Source organism: Coprinopsis cinerea (genome assembly GCF_000182895.1).
Source record: "Coprinopsis cinerea okayama7#130 chromosome 8 map unlocalized cont3.8, whole genome shotgun sequence".
In the NCBI taxonomy this organism is placed as follows: domain Eukaryota; kingdom Fungi; phylum Basidiomycota; class Agaricomycetes; order Agaricales; family Psathyrellaceae; genus Coprinopsis; species Coprinopsis cinerea.
The window spans coordinates 2,039,070-2,058,782 of NW_003307537.1; the positions used below are offsets into that span (position 1 = coordinate 2,039,070).

General features: G+C 52.1%; 11 protein-coding genes across 11 annotated transcripts; 5 read left to right on the plus strand and 6 right to left on the minus strand.

Annotated features, from left to right (window-relative positions):
• Positions 1-385: 385 nt before the first annotated feature.
• Positions 386-2,766, plus strand: CC1G_12262 (hypothetical protein; the record flags this gene model as incomplete). Its single annotated transcript, XM_001836051.1, has 10 exons — positions 386-518; positions 582-631; positions 921-988; positions 1,048-1,211; positions 1,277-1,383; positions 1,458-1,662; positions 1,721-1,921; positions 1,980-2,374; positions 2,424-2,493; positions 2,549-2,766. 10 exons carry the CDS (start codon positions 386-388, stop codon positions 2,764-2,766), a joined length of 1,611 nt encoding a protein of 536 aa, XP_001836103.1.
• Positions 2,767-2,796: 30 nt separating this feature from the next.
• Positions 2,797-3,022, plus strand: CC1G_12263 (hypothetical protein; the record flags this gene model as incomplete). Its single annotated transcript, XM_001836052.1, has 2 exons — positions 2,797-2,889; positions 2,939-3,022. The coding sequence occupies 2 exons, from the start codon at positions 2,797-2,799 to the stop codon at positions 3,020-3,022; spliced, it is 177 nt and encodes a 58-aa protein (XP_001836104.1).
• Positions 3,023-3,204: 182 nt separating this feature from the next.
• On the minus strand, positions 3,205-3,956 carry CC1G_12264 (hypothetical protein; the record flags this gene model as incomplete). Its single annotated transcript, XM_001836053.1, has 2 exons — positions 3,205-3,624; positions 3,696-3,956. 2 exons carry the CDS (start codon positions 3,954-3,956, stop codon positions 3,205-3,207), a joined length of 681 nt encoding a protein of 226 aa, XP_001836105.1.
• A 555-nt stretch (positions 3,957-4,511) lies between these two features.
• Positions 4,512-5,171, plus strand: CC1G_12265 (hypothetical protein; the record flags this gene model as incomplete). The annotated part of the gene is made up of 3 exons (XM_001836054.1): positions 4,512-4,921; positions 5,006-5,051; positions 5,118-5,171. 3 exons carry the CDS (start codon positions 4,512-4,514, stop codon positions 5,169-5,171), a joined length of 510 nt encoding a protein of 169 aa, XP_001836106.1.
• A 1,273-nt stretch (positions 5,172-6,444) lies between these two features.
• Positions 6,445-7,155, plus strand: CC1G_12266 (hypothetical protein; the record flags this gene model as incomplete). The annotated part of the gene is made up of 1 exon (XM_001836055.2): positions 6,445-7,155. One exon carries the CDS (start codon positions 6,445-6,447, stop codon positions 6,922-6,924), a length of 480 nt encoding a protein of 159 aa, XP_001836107.1. The 3' UTR covers positions 6,925-7,155.
• Positions 7,156-7,726: 571 nt separating this feature from the next.
• On the minus strand, positions 7,727-8,198 carry CC1G_12267 (hypothetical protein; the record flags this gene model as incomplete). Its single annotated transcript, XM_001836056.2, has 2 exons — positions 7,727-7,740; positions 7,772-8,198. 2 exons carry the CDS (start codon positions 8,196-8,198, stop codon positions 7,727-7,729), a joined length of 441 nt encoding a protein of 146 aa, XP_001836108.2.
• Positions 8,199-9,202: 1,004 nt separating this feature from the next.
• Positions 9,203-9,790, minus strand: CC1G_12268 (hypothetical protein; the record flags this gene model as incomplete). Its single annotated transcript, XM_001836057.1, has 1 exon — positions 9,203-9,790. The coding sequence occupies one exon, from the start codon at positions 9,788-9,790 to the stop codon at positions 9,203-9,205; it is 588 nt and encodes a 195-aa protein (XP_001836109.1).
• A 224-nt stretch (positions 9,791-10,014) lies between these two features.
• Positions 10,015-11,091, plus strand: CC1G_15064 (hypothetical protein; the record flags this gene model as incomplete). Its single annotated transcript, XM_002910684.1, has 5 exons — positions 10,015-10,273; positions 10,329-10,356; positions 10,393-10,608; positions 10,674-10,759; positions 11,057-11,091. 5 exons carry the CDS (start codon positions 10,015-10,017, stop codon positions 11,089-11,091), a joined length of 624 nt encoding a protein of 207 aa, XP_002910730.1.
• A 248-nt stretch (positions 11,092-11,339) lies between these two features.
• CC1G_12269 (hypothetical protein) lies at positions 11,340-13,888 on the minus strand (the record flags this gene model as incomplete). The annotated part of the gene is made up of 3 exons (XM_001836058.2): positions 11,340-12,132; positions 12,191-13,687; positions 13,744-13,888. 3 exons carry the CDS (start codon positions 13,886-13,888, stop codon positions 11,435-11,437), a joined length of 2,340 nt encoding a protein of 779 aa, XP_001836110.1. The 3' UTR covers positions 11,340-11,434.
• Positions 13,889-14,317: 429 nt separating this feature from the next.
• On the minus strand, positions 14,318-15,870 carry CC1G_12270 (ribosomal protein rpl23a; the record flags this gene model as incomplete). The annotated part of the gene is made up of 6 exons (XM_001836059.2): positions 14,318-14,442; positions 14,512-14,581; positions 14,633-14,782; positions 14,972-15,167; positions 15,277-15,320; positions 15,623-15,870. 6 exons carry the CDS (start codon positions 15,868-15,870, stop codon positions 14,428-14,430), a joined length of 723 nt encoding a protein of 240 aa, XP_001836111.2. The 3' UTR covers positions 14,318-14,427.
• A 690-nt stretch (positions 15,871-16,560) lies between these two features.
• On the minus strand, positions 16,561-17,095 carry CC1G_12271 (hypothetical protein; the record flags this gene model as incomplete). The annotated part of the gene is made up of 2 exons (XM_001836060.2): positions 16,561-16,793; positions 16,849-17,095. 2 exons carry the CDS (start codon positions 17,093-17,095, stop codon positions 16,561-16,563), a joined length of 480 nt encoding a protein of 159 aa, XP_001836112.2.
• Positions 17,096-19,713: the final 2,618 nt, after the last annotated feature.

Consider the following 19,713-nt stretch of genomic DNA (forward strand, 5'->3'; position numbering starts at 1 on the left):
ATGCTGTCAAGGTGGGCGCCAGAACGTGGGCGCCAAGTGGCTGCAGTGGGCTTTGCAGGATCTCCTTCCTTGGCCTCTTCCCTAATTCAGGGCTCTCAGGCCCCAGTGAACGTAAGTATCGGTCATGTGTCGGAATCTTCGCTGATGGAGAGCGATTCACCATTGTTCTCCGCCTTGAAACACAGCGATTGAGCGCCCACTGCTGGACCCACTGTTTGTATCTCTCCGTCTCGCGCGCGGAATTCTGATATTCCACCTTTCTCCCACAAAGTCTTGTGCCCGCTGCGCGGTCGCAGTATCGGAATTCGGACCCAATCCGCCCTGGTATTTATGTCGCTCTGCAAGTCGGAGGTTTCCCCAGGGACTGTAATCCGTCTTATGCAGAATGGCTTTCCGTTTTGCTCTCCTGCAGTTCGTGCTTCTTGCACAGCTGCTAATTACCCCCGCCTGTGCCGTTATTGTCGATTCGTTCGCCGCCCTTCCGGCGAACACAACGTATGACTTTGTCATTGTCGGAGGTACGTTAGCTGTGGCATTCCGTTGACTACAGTATATTCATGCCCCTTCTAATTCCTATACAGGCGGAAATTCAGGCGCTGTGCAGCTAGTGAAGGACACGGGTAACCCGCGGGTAAATTTACCCCTACCCGTACCCGTACCCGCGCTTACCCGTACCCGCAACCCGACGGGTATTCTGCACAAAACGAGCCCAAGAACGTCCAAAACGGACCAAAAATGAGCGAGATATACTCAATTTACTTAAATCAAGCGTAACCCGCCCATTTTATGGCCGTTTTGGACGTTTTTGGGCTCGTTTTGAAGGGCGCGGGTACGGCAACCCTTACCCGTACCCGCACCCGCGCCTACCCGTACCCGTAACCCGCCGGGTATCGAAAACCCGTGTCCATCACTATGTGCAGCCTGTGCTTGCCCATCGACTTTCGAGTAACCCCCGATGGAAGGTTCTCGTCATTGAAGCTGGGCCAACGTAAGCTTTACGGCTACCTCTCAACAGTGCGGTCTGGGTAATTGAATCGCGAACGATAGGCACGAGAGCGAAGATGCTTTCAGAACTCGCGTCCCCGGATTTACCTTTTCTCTCGAGAGGACTATCCATGACTGGAACTTTACTTCGACGCCTCAAGCTGGTCTCAATAATCGCGAAGTACCTCTTTTTAGAGGTCACATTCTGGGTGGAAGTAGCTCCATTAGTAGGTCCCCTCCATATGGCATACCTTCCACCTGAATGGACATTCACCGTTTCTCTTTCCTCTAGATGGAATGTTCTACACTCGTGGATCGGCAGCGGACTACGATAGATGGGCCAGGGTCACCGGGGACAAGGGGTGGTCCTGGAGGAGAATGGTACCCTACATCAAGAGGGTAAGTTCCACAGTATTTTACTCCGTGTGCTTTCAAGCATAACGTTAATCACCCGTTGCCTCCCGTTTCCAAAGAGTGAGAAATGGACTGAGCCCGCCGATGGACATGACACGACGGGACGATATAACCCTAGTGTTCACGGGAATAACGGGTTGGTATCTGTTAGCATTGTTGGGTACTCTCAAGCGATCGACGATGCGGTCATCGACGCAAGCGCGGAACTTGGGGGTGACTTTTCGTATGATGTTGACGTGAACGACGGGAACCAACTGGGAGTAGGTGAGCTGTATTTCAGATCACAATCCGTTTATGATGGTATCCTGACGGATGGTGCTAGGCTGGGTGCAGGCGACGGTTGGGAACGGGGAGAGAAGCAGCGCGGCGACCTCCTACTTGGCGCCGCAATATGCCAACCGTCCAAACCTCCATATTTTGGTTAACCATCGAGTTACTCGACTTGTGACGTCTGGAATGAGGAAGGGTGTACCCTCGTTGCGGACAGTGCAATTTGCCCCGCGTAACAGCCCTGGATCTCCTGGTATGTGTCCTTTTGGCGATATGGATAGATGACATACTGACTCAACTTCATGACGCAGTGATGGAAGTCACAGCGAAAAAAGAGGTTATCCTTTCCGCTGGAGCCTATGGGACACCCCAAATTCTGCTTCTTTCTGGAGTAGGCAACCCTTCTGAGCTCCAAGCCAAAGGCATCACTCCCGTTGTTGACTTGCCTGGTGTTGGGAAAAATATGACGGATCACCCCATGCTTATCATGCCTTGGGCAGTAGGCATTCCTGGGACCATCGTGCCGACACCTGAGCTGCAGGAGCAATGGCTCGACGAGTGGAACACCTCGAAAACTGGACCATTGACTATACTTGGAATAAACCACAATGCGTGGATCCGAATCCCTCCGGAATCAGATATTTGGAACGACTTTGAGGACCCCTCGTCTGGAGAACATACGCCGCATGTGGAATTCGGGATCATCGTGAGTCCGGTGTAACCTTCACAGGGAGTGCTACTAATCGCTTGCTTAGGGTGGAGCTATGCAATCGGCACCTCCTCCTGTGATTATGTCGTCCGTTATCCCGGTTCAACCGTTGTCTCGTGAGTGCCACGTACCTGCCCTTTTTTCGATTCCTAACTTCTCGTTATTAAACAGGAGGTTCGGTTACGCTCGCGTCCTCGGATCCCTTTGCTGATCCGGTCATCGACTCTGGCGTCTTGACCTCCCCATTCGACATGTTTACGTTCAAGTATGGCATCTCGGAGATGAAACGCTTCTTCAACGCATCGGCGTGGCAAGAGTATAATCTCACGCTTGCTGAAGTGCCAGAAGACGAAGACGATTGGGACGAGTGGATCAGAAATGTTGCATAAACCGCGCAGCATCCGGTCGGAACGGCTTCCATGTCTCCTCGAGGAGCCCAGTGGGGTGTTGTCGACCCGGACTTGAAACTGAAGAAGGTACATGGAGTCAGGGTTGTTGACTGCAGTGTCATGGTGAGTGTTTTGGATTTCGATGACGGGTCTTTTACTGATTGGTTAACAGCCGTACATCATCGCCGGCCATACCATGGCGCCAGCTTATGCTATCGCTGAGAGGGCTTCCGACCTTATTCGGAAGGCCTGGTAGAGTTACCTAATTGGGTAGGGGAGCTACCGTATGTGTCGACTACATTGAATTAATTTTCTATCATCGCAAAGTCCATGCAGCTGGTAATACAGGGGAAATCCACGAAAAAGCGAAAGGCGAACACAATGGACCAAGGCCAAACGAATAAAGGAAGTAAAAATGAAAATGCGAATACGCGTGACCTAGTTCTGCTCCTTTGTCTTTGGCGGTTCCAAATGCCGCTGCAGGCTAACCTCTACTACTCGTCTCTTCTCTCCAAGAGAAGCCAAGTGATCGTCGTTCTGATCGTAAGCCAAGAAGAAAACGCCCGGGGTCTCTTCTACAGCGACAAGCCCTTCCCAACCTTCTAGCGTTATCGCGGACTGGTCGGGTGTCCAGTCCCAGGGACCATGGATGTGGTTGATGCTCTTCGTCTTGTTGCCATACTTCAGCGACCCGTCTTCCCTGTCAGCGTATATCCAGTTCAACTCGGGTGGATCGCGGGAAATGGTGCTAACCAGTCCGAGTGGTTTCGAACCGGCTGGATAGTCGATGTAAAACCCAGAGAAGGGGTGGCCGTCTGGGAAGACGCGATAGTTCTCGTCGATAGCGTCGAGGTAAAGCTGTTAAGCGGAAGCAAAATGCAAAAAATACCGGTTAAATGAAGCAAATCACGAAACGAAAAAATACCGACCTTTCCTTGGCGAAGAACCACCATTTTGTTCTGGACGAGGTTCTTGGCTCTTGAAGTTTCGTCTGAACAGAGCACTGAAAGGTTGAATTTAGCGAGGCGAGGGTCCTCTTTGTCTACGTCTTCATCTCCCCCTTTGCCTGCGCCTTGCTGCTGGGCACTGAGGCCTTGGGAAATTCCTGCAACAGCGGTTGTTGTTGAAACCGCAGATAGGGGTATTGCCACCGAGCCGGCTGCAACACCGACGATCCCTAGAATATCCATGCTACTGAGGGAGAGAGAGAGGTTTCGGTGGGGGAAATTGTGGTCGTCGCAGGACACGATGAAGGACTAGTGGGGACAATTTAGATGGATAATCGCTGCTGACATCATGCGTCAACTGCTTTCTGATGTCGGCAGCGACATACCGAGTTTGGAAGTCGGCTGCCTTGCGGCTTGCCTCGTTGCCTTGAGACAGTGAATTGGGTACTCTCCCGGAATGTCGCCTCGATTTCATCATCTCCGTCATACTTACATCAGTACGCCACAGACGTTTTGACTCCACCAAGATCGCGTATGCGAATCCAGGAATAGACTGCTCGATTCGGAGACATAGACTTGTGTCTCCACCTATCTGCATCAAGAGTAAACTGCATTTGGTTATAAACTCCAAACGGACACTGCAGCCGTCACACCAAGCTCTCCTCTACTTATAAAAGCGCCCCCCACAACCACAAGTCTTTCAACATAGGTCCGTCTTTTCGGCACAGAAGTACCGGTCTCGATAAGAACGACTCGTCAATCACTGCTACTTCATCCATCTCAGCTTCTTCTATCGCCATGTCTGACAACGAATCGCGTTCCCGCTCTGCTTCCCCCGAGCCATTCGAGAACCAACAGCAACCTCAAAGCCCAGCGCCTCAGGAAGCCGCAGGTGGTCGCCGCCGTCGTCAACGACCCCAGCAACAACCCCCGTATCAAGAGCGGCCGGCTCAACAATTCCAACAGTTCCCCCAACAGCAGGAGCAAGGGGGCGCTCTGCAACCTCTGGGAGGCAACCAGATGGTGGGACAAGCCGCTGGTCAGGCTGGCCAGGTGCTCGGAAATACTCTTGGCTCGGTAACTGGACAACAACCACAAGGCCGTGGCGGAGGGCAGAAGGATACCCTCAAGTTGAGACTCGACCTCAACCTCGACGTCGACGTTCAGATCAAGGCCCGGGTGCACGGTGATGTCACCCTTTCATTACTGTGAGCATCTTAACTCCTTTTTCTTCCTGCGAAGCGCACATAATTTACTGAGTTCAGTGACTGAAAACGTTGACCAGTAATTAGACGGCGCCCTCCTGTTATCAGCCCTTCTCTTGCCGATGTTGTTGCCGTGAGTTTGCTCGCTAACCTTTTGTTTTTTGGGTTATGGTTTCTGACAGGTCCTGATCTCTTTCAGCATGATTTACATGGAGTCGTCGCCGTCAATGGACTTCCGCCGAGCGAGATTTAACTGTCCGTTTCATTCCCCTTCCCGCTCCCTTTTTTGTATACTGTACCACCTTGTGGACTAATGTCGGACTCGTACCTACGTTTTCATTATTGTCTAAACGAACATTTGATGTAACCTTGTGACTGTGCGCATTTACCAGCGTCATCTCTTGAGTCTGCCTTGTATTTCAATGGGATATCAATTCTTTGGAATACCAGTAATGTAGGAATTTGAGCTTCACCGAGCTTCTGAATTCAGTCGTCGTGTATTCCAACCTCTTCCAACCTCCCACTGATTCTCCGGCCACACGCTCCGCAATGTAGCTGCTTCCATCTCTTTGCTACAATCGAAAATGTCTTTTCACCATTCCTGGACCAAACTGGCTGCTTTCTTTGGTCCCGACGATCCCCACTTCGTGTTGCCCCTCAAAAGACCATCACGTACTCTGAGATAAGTTGCATTTTTTCCCGCCAAAGACGAAGCGTCGAAAACATATGCCGCCGCCTTGACAACAGCCGTTGTAACCTAACCAAGCCCTACGAAGCTTCGAGTCTACAAAGGCTTTTCCTTCGGCTCCACAACCCAACCTGCAGATCTATTCGGCCCTAGTCTACTTCCGGGAACTCAGTAAGTACCTGGAGTAAGTACGGGTGCAGTCAGGGGCAGAGTGGAGTGGTTATGGCGTCACGAAGAACAGAGTGGAGGCGGAGTGGAATACGGGAGAAGAAAGAGGAGGTATGCTGCGGTTTATTCCCTCTTGCCTCCTCTTCCTCATCCTTCTGCCGTGCAGATGGAGTTGGACCTTCCGGCGTTGCTGAGAGCAAACGTCGATGTACCCTGATTTGGAAGGAAGAATCGACGTCATACCGAAGCTGCAATGTCACGGTGGATAGTGGAGTGGCTATATTTTTGGAAGTGGTTGAATCGAATTCGAATAAGGCGACCTTTTTGGGTCTTTGTATACGTATTTCGTTGTGGGAGAGGAATCGCAAGGCATAAGTGGAAAGATGGCAAAGCAAGGCCCGATGATATCATACTCAGGTTAAACCAGGTCTGTGATGTCAACTCGTGCTCGATTGCGACTGGGGTGGTGCATTGGAGCAGCCTTATACGCGTGAAGAAGGAGTTTAGAACGCTTTCTTCCCCAGACTTCACTCACCACGCTATTTCTTGCCCGCCTCTAGTACGCCCAGCTCACCTTCTTACAAAAATCTAACCTAACCTGCTCCCTACAGCTATCTATCTTTTACCAACCAAACCGCCGAACCTCTTTTCTTTCGTCGAAGATTTCATAATGGGCGCAAACTCTGGGCCTCTCATTCGCTCCGATACACTCTCATTAATCACCGTGCTGTGCGACTCGATCCCACAAGCGGTCCAATTCTACGTCGGGATCCTCGAATTCAACATCAGATGCGATGAGGACGTGAACGGCGAACGTCTCGTCGTCGCAACACCACCCAACCTCGTCGAGTTCACACCCGTCGCCTCACTGCGATTCAGGGAGGCTGTGACGGAAAAGGACAAGAGGGCAGTAGGGAACCAGGCCGGAGATGGCGTGTTTTTGCAAGTGGAGACTGACGACTGGGATACGGTATATCCGCGATTGAAGACCATGGGGGTGAGGTTCGCAGGGAACGGCGCGGAGGAACCGCGGCAGGAGAAGAGACACAAGGCTGTTACAGTCTTTGATCCTATGGGCAACAAGGTCAACGTTATTCAGAGGACGACTACAACGCTCGGGAGGGTGTTTATGATGGACGTCGGGGAGTAAAGATTTTCTAGTTTCGCTTTCGAACGCTCGTTTTCGACTTCAACCACGGAGGATTGTCATTTCCTTGTTATTCAAGCTGGAAACGAATTGTTACCCGCGCTTTTGCTTACACCCTTCGTTGTAAATCGGTGTTGTCTGTCTCATATTGTACCCTACTAATTTGTTAGCCTTTCTTCTGTCGTCCCTTGATGCTACCGTATGATATTCAATGACAAAGGACGTTGATATCGATATGGAACAGGAAAACATCGACGAAGGGGACGTGCATGTTGACGCCAAGACTCAAGCACGGGAATCATTGGCTCCGTGTCCGACTCGGTTGAGAAGGTCAACGCCCAGAAGCTCAACGTTCCCTGGTAACCCCAGGAATCCAGAAAAGCACTGTATTGTATTCGGAGACACAGGTTCCAGTTACTACGCATACAGGGTGCGTGAATACATAGTCATTGTTCCTTTGAGATTGTCCCATTGGCAGGCATGCGCACTTTGCGCTTCGTTCTATGATCCAGCATAATGCATAATGGGCCAGGGAGACTCCAAGAATGGTGGGTATATCAAATGGTGGGTATATGACTAGTCTGTAAAAAAGAATAGACACAGAAGAGGACTACCCACGTCTAAGGCGGGAGATAAATAACAGAATGATAGAATGGTTAAATAGTTGTCGCAGGTGCCAGGAGATAAATAACAGAAAAGAAACCTTCAAAGAAGGTGGGCAGCCCTGAATTCCCTCAGCTAGGCGCGGTGCTGCTGTCAGAATCAAAAAAGTTGACCCACTCGGAGTCTTCAGATTCCATATCGATTACTGGAGGTCGCCTGCCGTCAGACTCAGACTCGTTAGACTCACCATACTGTTCCGGTGCATCATAGTCGTAGAGCTGGTTTCCGACAAGTGACTCACTGAGGTTTCCTTGGGTAGCGGACTCGTCATCCGTATAATCCATCCCGTCCTGTTCGTCAGCAGAGTCACAATTGCCCTCACTGTCGGCATCACAGTCCTCATCATCACAGTCCTCATCATCACAGTCCCCATCGACCTGCATTGCCGTGTCCGCTGGATGAGCATGTCCCATGAAAGTGGTGGCGGTATACGGACAATACGGGCAGCGCCGAAGGGGGATCCCTCGGGATCCATCGTGTACCAACGCGTGCCTTTTGATCGAGCGTTTGCCCCAGCTCACCGCTTTGCGCGTGCGGCGGGTGCATCCGGGGGAAATGCAATGGTAATGTTTTTTGCATTCTCTGTACGTCGGGGTAGTTTCGATGGCGGACATGTTGGCGTTGGCTGAGTGCTGTATCTGGCGAGATATCTTGCAAGTTCGACGGGGAACTAGGTGAGGCCGGTGGGACTGAGGGAATCTGTTCGCCTTTTCCCGAGCTTTTAAACGATTCCTTGCTTAGACCACCCGAGTATTTCGAAACGGTCAAGGTCAGTACATGAGTGGTCAAAAGGTAGGTACAATGTCAAAGCGGCAACAGGACCTTTTCCAACTTGGTGCCATAACACACAGCGGCAGCACTGGTGGTAGGACCGTCTCAAACTGCGCAAGTTCGAGCGTTTGGAGTGAATCGATTGAAGCAACCGAAATTTCGGTTTGGGCCACTACCAGTGGTTCGGATCGTAAAGAGAATCTATTTTCTGAATGCAATGACTGTGGGGGCCTTTCCCAACTCTCTGTTCAGGGACCGCGTCAGTAAACTAGAGTACCCTGCCTTTGTCACTGTACCATGTCCCGACTCGGCCTCGAGGCTATGCTCTGACCCTCAGCGCAACAATAGTACCCCCCTTAAAGTTTCCGGAGACGCTGACCCCTTGTTCTGCAAAGTTCAATTTGAAAGGAAACGATGGCTGCATAGCAACTGCATAGTCGTGCACTAAGTTTGGGCGACAGGGAAGCAAGAGGCAATCCCTGCTTGTGCTTCATGGTTTTCGCGGCTCTCGTTGACCCGGGGATGACCTGGCTCAGCTGGAGAAAAGAGCGGGTATTCTGGTCAGTGGTCACTCTGCCTCCAGCAGTAAAATATAGTATACGAGTCTAAGTTTACAAAGTAGCGATTTTCAGCTTTCAACATTGGAAACTCAAGGTCCTTAAGGGGTCGATCAATTGTCTAGGAATTATTGCATTATATTATGGTAAACAGCCGATTAGACGTATAACAAGATTAACGGAGAGAATGGTCACGCACATTGGCAGAGAGGATCTATCTGATAAATAGAAAGAAAAGACGATGTCAGAGTACCTTCAAAGCAAGTGGCCACGGCGCCAGAGCACTACGCTCAGAGGCCAGGAAGATAGCTAAACTCATCAAGAACCGAGGACTCAGCTTTTAGAGCATTAAGGCCTTGAACGATCTCCAACTCCTTCAACCGCTCGTTCCTGGTGACATCGTCCAGCTGAATGGCAACCGGGTCCTCCCACTGCTGCCACTTTTGCATCTTTTGAGCCTCTTCAGCACGCTTAAGGTCTTGGATCCACTTGAAGTCCTCGGGGTAGGGTTCATCGAGGTCATCAAAATCAAGGTTGGAGTAGTCTTCATCCATCTGGGGTGGTGATGCTGGGGGCTGATCAGCGACAGACATGGTCTCTTCCAAGTGCTCCGTCGAGGACTGCAACTGCTGACGGTGTACCCAGTCCTCGTGAGAGAACTCAGGGTGAGCGGTATACCTATGGGTCCTCAAGGTGGTGGAAACGAATGGACATAGAGGGCATTTGAGGAGGATACGTCCTTTGCCGGGCTGGTGTTGCCTCATGTGTTCTACCAGGGAGCGCTTCGTTTTGACGCTGTAGGTGCACCCTGGGGCAGGGCAGTGGTACAGGCGGGGTTCGTCTTCTGTTTCACGGTATTCCCACACGGAGTCTGACATCGTAGACGTGCTTAAGTCGTTGATAGAGTGGGATATGGGGTGAGAAAGCTTTGAAAAAAAAAAAGGTTGAGCGAGAACTGCAGCTGGTGAGATTGGTGGGGATGAAGTAGACTTTGCCCCCGCTTTTAAAACCCCTCCTCGACGAGCGAGGGCAGTGACAGAACCATCTACGCTTTGACGCTCGCTTAGCGCTCAAAGTGCCAAATTGGGTACTGGGTGGCAAGATGCGCAAGTATTGTCAAAGCGCTGCTCTGCGCGCAAGTTCCATCCGAAATTCCGCACGCTCCACTGGCTACCGCACGACCGTTGGGATTCGAACCGGCTTGGTCTGCGAGGTGCTGCACCTTCCAATGTCCCCGCCCGAGCCCGGATTGGAGAGAATGCAGCCTTCGATGGGTAGTCAAGAGAAATCCAAGGACCAAGTCGAGAAGGGCCAAGCCCAAGGTCAAGCTTGCCAGAAATCATGTCTGGATTCATCAGTTCGTTCGTTCGTTCTACACACAACAAGAACAGTAAATCCTCATTTTTTCCACCTAAGAACAAGAAACAACCGGAATGAGGGGCAGGTATGTACCTGAGCTGTGCTAGCCTACGTCGATCAGGAAGCTCGGTCCTCTACGAACAGAAGACCAGGATCAGGAAGGTCCTTCTACCGTGACGGACCTGGAAAACACACGATGTAGCATACAACGTACATACCCACCCAGCAGAAGAAAATGTACCACGGAAAAACAACCAGGAGGGATGGAATTGGAATACAACATTGTCGGGTTGGAGAAAACAAGGGTAAAGAGCCTACGCTACAGCGTTGGCTGTTGGTGAGAAAAAGGGTGAGTAAAAAAGAAGAGGGTTAGTGTACTTCGTTTGAGGGTGTAGTTACTAGTAGAGTCAACACCTTCGTCAAGCGTCAAGGGGGGAATGGTGAGGAGGGGATACGGAAGGGAGGAAGGGAGGAAGAGGGGAGGAAGAGTATGTATGTATGTATGTAAGTACCGAGATATGAAGCAACGGGATATATATACGCAAGGGGGTGAAAAAAGTCAAGCAGGAACAGATACCACTGGCGGCTGTGCGAGAAGAGAAGAATAGAAAAAAAAAAGGTATATATAGTATAAAAAGGTAATAAATAAATGCGAGGAAGGGGCTCGTTCCGTGGTGAGACGAGAGGAGAGGTGGAAGATAGATGGGGTGGATCAGTGAAGAGTCTGAGTCTGGTCGAGGGTTAGAAAGTAGAATCCGACAGATCTAACAAACAAGATGAAGCAGGCAAGGGAAAAAAGGGCAAGGGAAACAAGAGATAAGGAACGGAAGGGAATACAGTAGTGACATGAACAGGCATGAACGAAGCTTGACTTGTGCACTCTTGCAGGCTGGGCTCCCCTTCCATCCGAGTTTCCCTAGACGAGTTTGGATCTGAAGGGAGGGGGAGGAGTGCAAGGGTCGTTAAGGGCGTGAAATAACAGACTTGAGAGATCAATCCTCCTCCTACACCGCAACCGTCCTTTCTTATTTGGCTTCTCCAACGACTCCTACATCCGCACCACCACCGACGCTTCAACCCACTACCACCACCACATCGTCCGGAACGACACCACAACACCGCAAAGACCATTACATCCGCCACACGCACACCCAAAAACCTTACTACCAGTTCATCGTGTTATCCCTCAAGATCGGCGCCGAGATGGCGTTAGGGTTAACGTTGATGTTCCTCCTCTGGCTCATCTGCTGCTGACTCTGCTGATGATGGTTATAGGTATACTCCTGCTGCGCAGCAGCACCGGCATAACCCCTCAACGAATCCTCCGCGAAATAGAACGACCTTCGTCGCTGACCACCGATGGAATCTTGGTCGAATTCGCGGCCTTCAGGGCGGTACCCATGGGCGTCGGCGTTGGGCGGGTCGGAGAGTCGTCGGTGGGCGAGTTCGCGTCGGCGTTTGAGCGAGCGATAGACGAGGAAGATGAGCACGAAGAGCGCGATGGCGCCCAGGGCCGAGACGACACCGATGATAGCGTCCTGTCGGCTCTTACCGTCGGAAGAGGTCGCGCCTGTGTTGCCCGGTGCACCGTTCCCGTTTGTGCCTGAGTTGTTGCCTACGCCCGGGTCTTGGACGGAGCGGAGGGCGAAACCAGAGTTGACGTACTTGGCGAGGTCGCCGGCGATGCCTGGGGTCGCGGTGTAGAACTTGGAGTTGCGCGTCTTGATGGCTGCTGCGAGGGTGTCGACGAGTTCGGTGGGAATGTACGCGAGGTACATGGTGCCTAGCTCAGTTTGGTCCGCTGGGCCTGTGTAGGAGGTCGGGATGTAGACCTGGAGAGCGTACGTCTTGATCGAGGAGGCTGTAAGGCGGGTGTTAGTGAGGAATTAAGGAGAGTGAAATGGGGGGGGGATACGTACTTCCGATTTCGAGAGTGTTAGCGATGACCATGGGTGTATACGCAAAGATCTGGCTGGAGGCGTTCTCGTTGCGGATGACATGCGGCCAGTTAAGCTCCCGATTGAAGAGGATGCTGATCAAAGTGAAGCCAGTCAAATCCTCGTCCTCACCAATGCGCTTGTTGGGGTAAATCTTGTTGGGAATACCCGTGGGAAGAGGTGCGGCGCTAAAGGACTGGGTAGCGGATTGTGTGACGATGGGCTCGGGGGTGGCGGTAGCTTGGTCGGGGTCGCTGATGGTGGGGGTGATCGTGGACGAGGGCAAGGTGTTGATCGCCAGCTGGGATTCGGTGAGCACAAAGGAGAGGCCTGGGTCGATGCCGACGGACGTGTCGATAGGCGCAGAGAGCGTCTCGGAGGGCTCTGGGACTTCAGGCTCGAGGCTGGGGGTCACGCTGCCGCTGGGGAAGCTGATGGGTGGTTCAGAGATGGAGACGGAGACAGAGCCTGAGGGACCGGGGGTTGGCTCAGAGATGGGTGGATCGGAAATAGACGGTCCTGGGTCAGAGATAGAGGGTCCTGGGTCAGAAACAGAGGGACCGGATGGACCAGGAGTTGGCTCAGAAATGGGGGGATCTGAGACAGAAACTGAAGGGCCAGGTTCCTCAGAGGTGGGACCAGGACCGGGTTCCTCGGAGGTAGAGGGATCAGTGCCGGGGTCTTCAGTGGTGGATGGGAGCGGAAGGGAGATTGAGATGGATGGGAGGGGGAGCGAGACAGATGGGAGGGGGAGCGAAGGGAGGGGGTCTGATGGCTCTGGGACGGGTGGCTCTGAAGGCTCGGGAACGGGGTCAGACGGCTCAGGAACAGGATCCGATGGCTCTGGGACGGGGTCAGAGGGCAGCGGGAGCGAAGGCTCTGGGATGGACGGCTCTGGCTGCGACGGCTCTGGGACGGATGGCTCTGGGACAGGGACAGACGAGGAGGGGGTGGGGATGGGCAGCACCTCGGTGACGATTGAGCCAAGGCCTGAAGTCACGTCGCCCACAATTGAAGTGAGTGTGGGCAAGAGACCGCTGGGCGTAGATGATGATGATGGCGCAGATGTGGGCGCTGGCTCGGGTTCCTCGCTCGACGGCGCTGATGGCTCGGTCGAAGGCTCTGGGACGGGCTCGCTGGATGGGTCTGACGGCTCAGGAACGGGCTCGCTGGAGGGGTCTGACGGCTCAGGAACGGACTCGGTGGGCTCTGGGACTGGTTCGCTCGACGACTCTGGGATGGACGGGTCAGGCGACGGCGTTGGCGAGGGCTCTGGGACAGAGTCGCTAGAAGATTCATCCGGGGTGGGCACTGGCACGGGATCCCAGCTGGTCGACATGGGCGGGGGAAGAAGGGTGACTTCTTCCTGAGTCGGCGCTGGGTCTGGCTGGTCATCGTCGTCGTCGTCGTTGTCGTTGCCGCTGCCTGGGAAGCCTGGGAAGAGGGGGCCGTCACCACCACCTAACACGCCATCGAGGACTTTTTGCGGCTCAGCGTCGTTCGTCGTGGGAAACAGGGCCAAAAGGGCAGCTCACCTGGGATGTCTAGCGAGATTTGCCTGCGCTGGAGCTTGAGGGAGCGCGAACGTCGCTGGGGAATGGAGTCGTGGGCATGGGCGTGGGCGGCAGCGAGTGAGGAGAGGAGGAAGAAGGATAGAAAGTTTGAGAGAGAAAGTCGCATTTTCAGCGACCTCTAGTTGGAAGAGAATGAAGGAGCGTGGATATTTTTTAGCAAAGGATTATTGGGCGCACTTGGGCGCAAAACAAGACGGCGCTCGCTGCAACAGAGTGCTTTGCCTGCAAAAGAAAAGGGAAAGAGTCAAGTTTAGATAAACCATTTCACATCAAACACAAACAACACCGCTTCCATCACGACAACCAACTCGGCAACACCCGGCAACCCCTATTTGCTGTTAACCCTCTCCCTTGTTCTCCTCTTACAAGCGACCTCTATCTGTCCTCTATCCATGTACCGTACACCGTTTATTGCCCTCCTCATCGCTGACCTGCTCGCTCCCCTCCACATCTCAAGAACACTCGCCATCCCACGGTCTGCCAAGACATGATCTCAAATTCTCCGTTGCCTTGCTTCCCCCGGTCATCGCGCTTCTCTCGCCATAAAAAATCGCATTATGGGCATGGGCATGGGGGCATACAAAATCGAAATACTCAGAGAAAAAAAAAGAACAGGTGCAAGTGAAATCCAGCTACATAATACATTTAGATGAAGCCAATCTACGTAGGGCGAAGACAGACGCCGTCAGTCATGGGTATAATGCATCCGCGTGAATAGATCCCACCCACCTTGTTGGCAACATCCAGAGCGTCGTGATCGGCCGTCAATCGCACGTATGCCTTCTTCTTGCCATCCGGTCTGCTCAACCCCGTCAGCTACAATCATTCATCCAGTTACAACCAAACCCACCGGATGAGGGTGTTGATCTTGGCAGCCTGCACATCGTAGAGCTTCTTGACCGCGTCCTTGATTTGACGCTTGTTGGCCTTGACGTCAACGATGAACACCAGCGTGTTGTGCTCTTCGATCTTCTTCATTGCGGATTCCGTGTTCAAGGGCCTGGATTCATTTTTGTGTGTCAGTGGGTGTAGACGATGATGCGAACACGTCGCAAGTGAGATGATACACAAGTAAGGCGATGCAGTTGACGTACGGGCGCCTACCAAGGCCAATCCATCACGCCGCACAGTCCAACGAAAGGTAATCGCCCAAAATAGTGCCAATCCCAAAGCAGAGACAGACACTCACGAAACAATCGTCCTGAACTGATCCATACGGGGTGCATGAGGGATAGACTTGCGGGGGTACTTGGGGTCACGAGCAAGGCGGAGAGTCTTGGGGCGGTAGAACGAGACAGAGGTCCGCGTCTTGCGAGATCGGTGAGAGTTGGCGCCCTGGAGTGCGGCTTTTTTGGCGGACTTGGCTTTGGCGTCCTTGGAGGCGGCTGGTGGGCGGTACGCGAGTTCAAGCAGGAAGTTGGAGATTTCATCGAGGTTAATGGGGTGAAACAAGTCAGTTGAAAGTCCTTCATTCGAAATGCAGACTAGACGCACTCTTGCCCTTGGTGGTTTTTGTGGTGGCCATGGCTCCGGAGGGTCTACGAATGAAGAAAAATCGCGTTAGCACCAAAATTTCAACCAAGTCGAAATTTCCAAGAGATCGAGGTGTAAACGGGTGTCCTGCGAGTCAAATCCAACGGCCAACCCTCCAAAATCAACCAAAATCCAACCCTCCAAACCCTCCAAAGCCCTATACCACACGATCCTCATCCAAACGCCTTGAATCATCCAAACTCCCAAATCGCAATCCAGCCCCAACTTCCGCCTTCCAATGACCCAAATTCATCCAGACACCCTGTATGCACCCCCGAGAAACGGAATAGCAGCATTTTGGGCTTACCTTGAAGGGCGCGGACGACGACGACGACGGTGTGGACGAGGGCGCGGGATTTGGGGTGTGGCTTGTTGATTTTTGGGTTTGCGATGCCGTGTGCGGGAGTGATGGCGGTGATGGGAGGTGGGCCTGCCGAAAGGTGCCGGAGTGTGACGTGGGGCTCCTCCGGACGCGGAGTTGGACTTCAACTTGTGCTGCGACGATGGCTGCGAGTGCGACGGTTGAATCGATGGATTCGCATGGCACGGCTGCATAGCTTTTCTTCGTCGAACTTTGGCCTATTCGCACGAGCCTTCTCACCTGTGAGAAACCGGTTTGAAGACCCAACACTGCTGGTGTACCCTGCCTCTGTATGGCGGTCAAATGTAACATTTAATAAAACACACCTAAACATTGACTTTTAGTAGAGAAATCACTTACTTTTTGTCCAACTTTGGGGTGTCGAGAAATTTCGGGGCTGGAAAGCTAGAGTAGGTGGAATGCGCGAACACCGAAACTCAATATCGGTTGCCAGTTGGCGAAAGCACTCCACCGAAATTGGGTAACACTGAAGTTGTAGAACACCGAAATTGGGGAACACCGAAATTTGGGCACACTGAAATTGTACACAAGTCCTGTTCAGACTCTTCAAGTGCTAACTTTCACAGCTCGAGGTAATAAGTTAAGTCAGGATAGGAACCCAGCAGTGTGTAAAGTAGTGCCATTCAAACCCAATTCAATTATCCTGAAATTTCAATGTAGATCTATCTAGGTATGTACTTCCAGTCCTCCACTGCGATTCAGAGGCAATCTGACCAGTGGCGCGAATGGAGGGGCCTTGGAGTCGAGAGATTAAAATGACTTTACTTCATACCAAAGCAAGAAGAGGAGAACGATGTTGTGTCCGAAGGGGTTACTGTGCTCGTGTTTCTGCAGTGTTGAGGGTGATGGATCATGGTAGTTAATCAATCCTCCCATGGGTTGAAGGTGACAGCAGGAACCGCAGAAAACACACATTTACGAGGAGCAGAGGTATGTGAAATGATGTTTGTAGTGGTTGCAAGGGCCGGGTGCAAGGAGGTTGAAGACAAAGGTTCACCAGGGCCACTTGCCCTGCTGGGAATCAATGCATCAAAGGTATCAGTAGTGTTGAGGCCTAGATCATTGATCTCGCTTGCCATGTATTGCTCAAACCAATCTAAAGGTTGCAAAGTCAATCAAAACTGGTGCCATCGGATTAAGCCAGCACATACCATCTGTCTTTGCCCGCTTTGGCTCTTGTCCTTGAGCTGATTCTTCGCCTTCGAGTCCAAGTTCCAATGATGCTGCATGATTACGTTTCAATCCGGAAGATTGTTGACCACCAGTGCCTCCAATGGACGAAGGAGGCGCCAACTCATCAGAGTTGCTGCCAGGAACTGTGGTAGCCTTCATCTTTCCATTTCTTGCACTGCGAAGTTGTTTCTCGTAGTTGTTAGAAGTCTTCTTGTCATTCTTCATTAGGTTGGGGATCTCTTGAACTGAATTATCTGTCTCATTTCCTGATTCACCATCATTGAAGTTGTCAGTAGTGGCAGTACTCCACTTCATGTAGACGTGCTCAGGAATATGGACCACAGGCACTGCACAGTTTGCATATTTAGAATCAAGTTATATGACGGAAGGCATGGAAGAATGTTATGCACCAATTCGAAAACTGGTTTCACAATGAGAATGGGATGCGGGGCCTCGGGCACTATAGATATCTTCCCCAGTCCAACTCAGGCGATCGTGCAAGTACAGGCACTTATAAACCTTCCTAATGGCTCACCATTGTGCCCCCTCTTCTCTGGCTGCATCACCCATCTTTCCATCCAGGTATTTGAATGGTAAAGGCAACAGAGACCGGAGCCAGGCATCGACATCATTATGTTGCCAGTGGAGGTCAAAGGTGAGAGGCTCGCCATCTGGGGTCTTGTCATTGTAGAGCCCATGTCTGCGGTACTTCTCTAGCAGATCTGGGGTGGGAGCTGTCGGCTTTTGTTGAAACAAGATCACTGCTCATCTGTATAGGGTGTCAGTGACGAAAATTCAACAAAACTAACAGACACGCACATCAAGACCTGTCAGAATCATCATCACAGCACCAATCTTCTTAATCTGGCCCCTGTCATCTCCCCACCTCTCTCAGTCACAAACCGCCAGCAAACTCGCTCAGCAGCCGCCCCTTGGCACTCCACTTATGGCCACCTCTCGATCGTCCACCCTGCCATGGTCGATCGTTTAGCCGGCGTCCTACTCCTCAATTGGCCCGTTTCGTCGACGAGAACCACATCGACACTCATTGCTCGGGGTTGGAATGGTGCACGGACACCCTTTTTGGTTATTGGCGGCATGCCTTCCGTCGGATTGGGTCAAATGCTGGGGCCTGGACGTTAATGGGTGAATAGTTTCTGTCCGATTGATGATGAAGATGATCGCTCACCACTGTCTCGGCCGTCCATTTGAATCTTAGCCTGATGACGAGGGCTTGAAGGATGGGTCTCGGCAGGGGTGGGTTGAGTTTTCACCGGGTATTGGGCTAGTTTCGCACTCGTGCCGGGTTTTCAATTTTCATCAACTGGTGCATCATAGTGTTTCTTTCACATAAAGCTTAAACTTACCGTCTCATATTAGCCTCACCTTTCGTCCTCACCGCATGACCCGCCAACGTCGCCCGACCGAGAAAGGGGAGTCGTACTCGCAAGAGGTTACGGCCTCCAAGTCCAAGAAGAAAAAGCGCAAGCGTGGTGACAAGGACTCGAACGACACCTCGGCTGTCGCGAAGAGCGAACACTAAACCAAACCAAAGACCAGTGATGCGGAGCAGATAAGAGCGGCGAGTGAGATAAGAGCAATGAGCGACGAATGCAGATGAAGGCTGAAGCGATGTATTGACGAAGAGGTCAAGCTGAGGAAATACAGAGCGATCTACCTAGCTTATATACCTATCCTACCAGCTACGTAGTCATAATGAGTCAGAATGACGAGTGAATGATAGAACTCAGAAGAACAATAAGAAGTGTCATGAGGCTGCGCGACGGCTGCGCAAAGAACAAGAGTGAAACAAGAATGAGGTGGGAAGGCGCCAGAATGAGTCAGAAAGCAGTGAAAGGCAGTGCGTAACAATAAAAGAACAATAAGAGTAGGGCAAAGGGCAATACGAGGCAGTGTTCCATAGTGAAAGAGTCCATAAAAGGATGAAAGCGAAAAGATAGGGGTGAGAGAGAGAAAGATAAGATGCAGGGATAAGATAAGATAAGACGAAAATAGGGGCTGGTACCGGCTGTTCACGACATTACCCCCCTTCTAAGCCTTATCGTCCTCGATGACCAATGGTAGGCGGCGTCCAAGTTCCCAGTCGAGGTCGGTAGACGGAGCGTCAGTGAAGTTCTCAAGTGGGCGCCAGGGGAGAGAGCTGAAGATGGTGGCGGCGATGCGGTGTGGTGCAGAGGGGTGTCGCTGGTGGAACTCCTTCACAATCTCGGGTGCGTGCTCCAGGTTCTCCTCCGGTTCCCAAGTGTCATCCGTCGACCCGTAACCCTTCCAACTGACCAAATACTCCAGTTTGCGATTCTTTCCTCGACCTCTCCAACGGCTGTCCAAGATGTCGTGAACTTTGTATTCAAGCTCCCCCTCTAGTTCGACAGGCTCAGGCGGGGGTGGCAAAATGCCGTTGACATCATTGCCTTTCCAGGGGGAGAGCTTGTCGACATGGAACACAGGATGAATACGGGAGAGGGACGGGGGAAGTTCGAGGCGGTAGTCGAGGTCGCCGATGCGTTCGGTAACTTTGTATGGACCAAGTTGAAGATCGCCGAGTTTGCGGGACGGAACCTTGATCTGGATGTCCTTCGCGTTAAGCCAAACGTAGTCGCCAACCTTGAACTGATGGGCTGTTCGCTTGCCGGACTTGTACACATCCTTCTGTTGGGCCTTCTCGAGACGTAAGGCAGCTTCCACATCCTTGCGTGCTTCTTGTAGCTGCTGAACACGCTCGTCAACAGGGCGGAGCTCGGTTCGCTTGCCGATGGGGATGTTGAAGTGGGGAATGTAACCATAGAGGACTTCGAAGGGTGAGTGATCATGAGCAGAGTGGA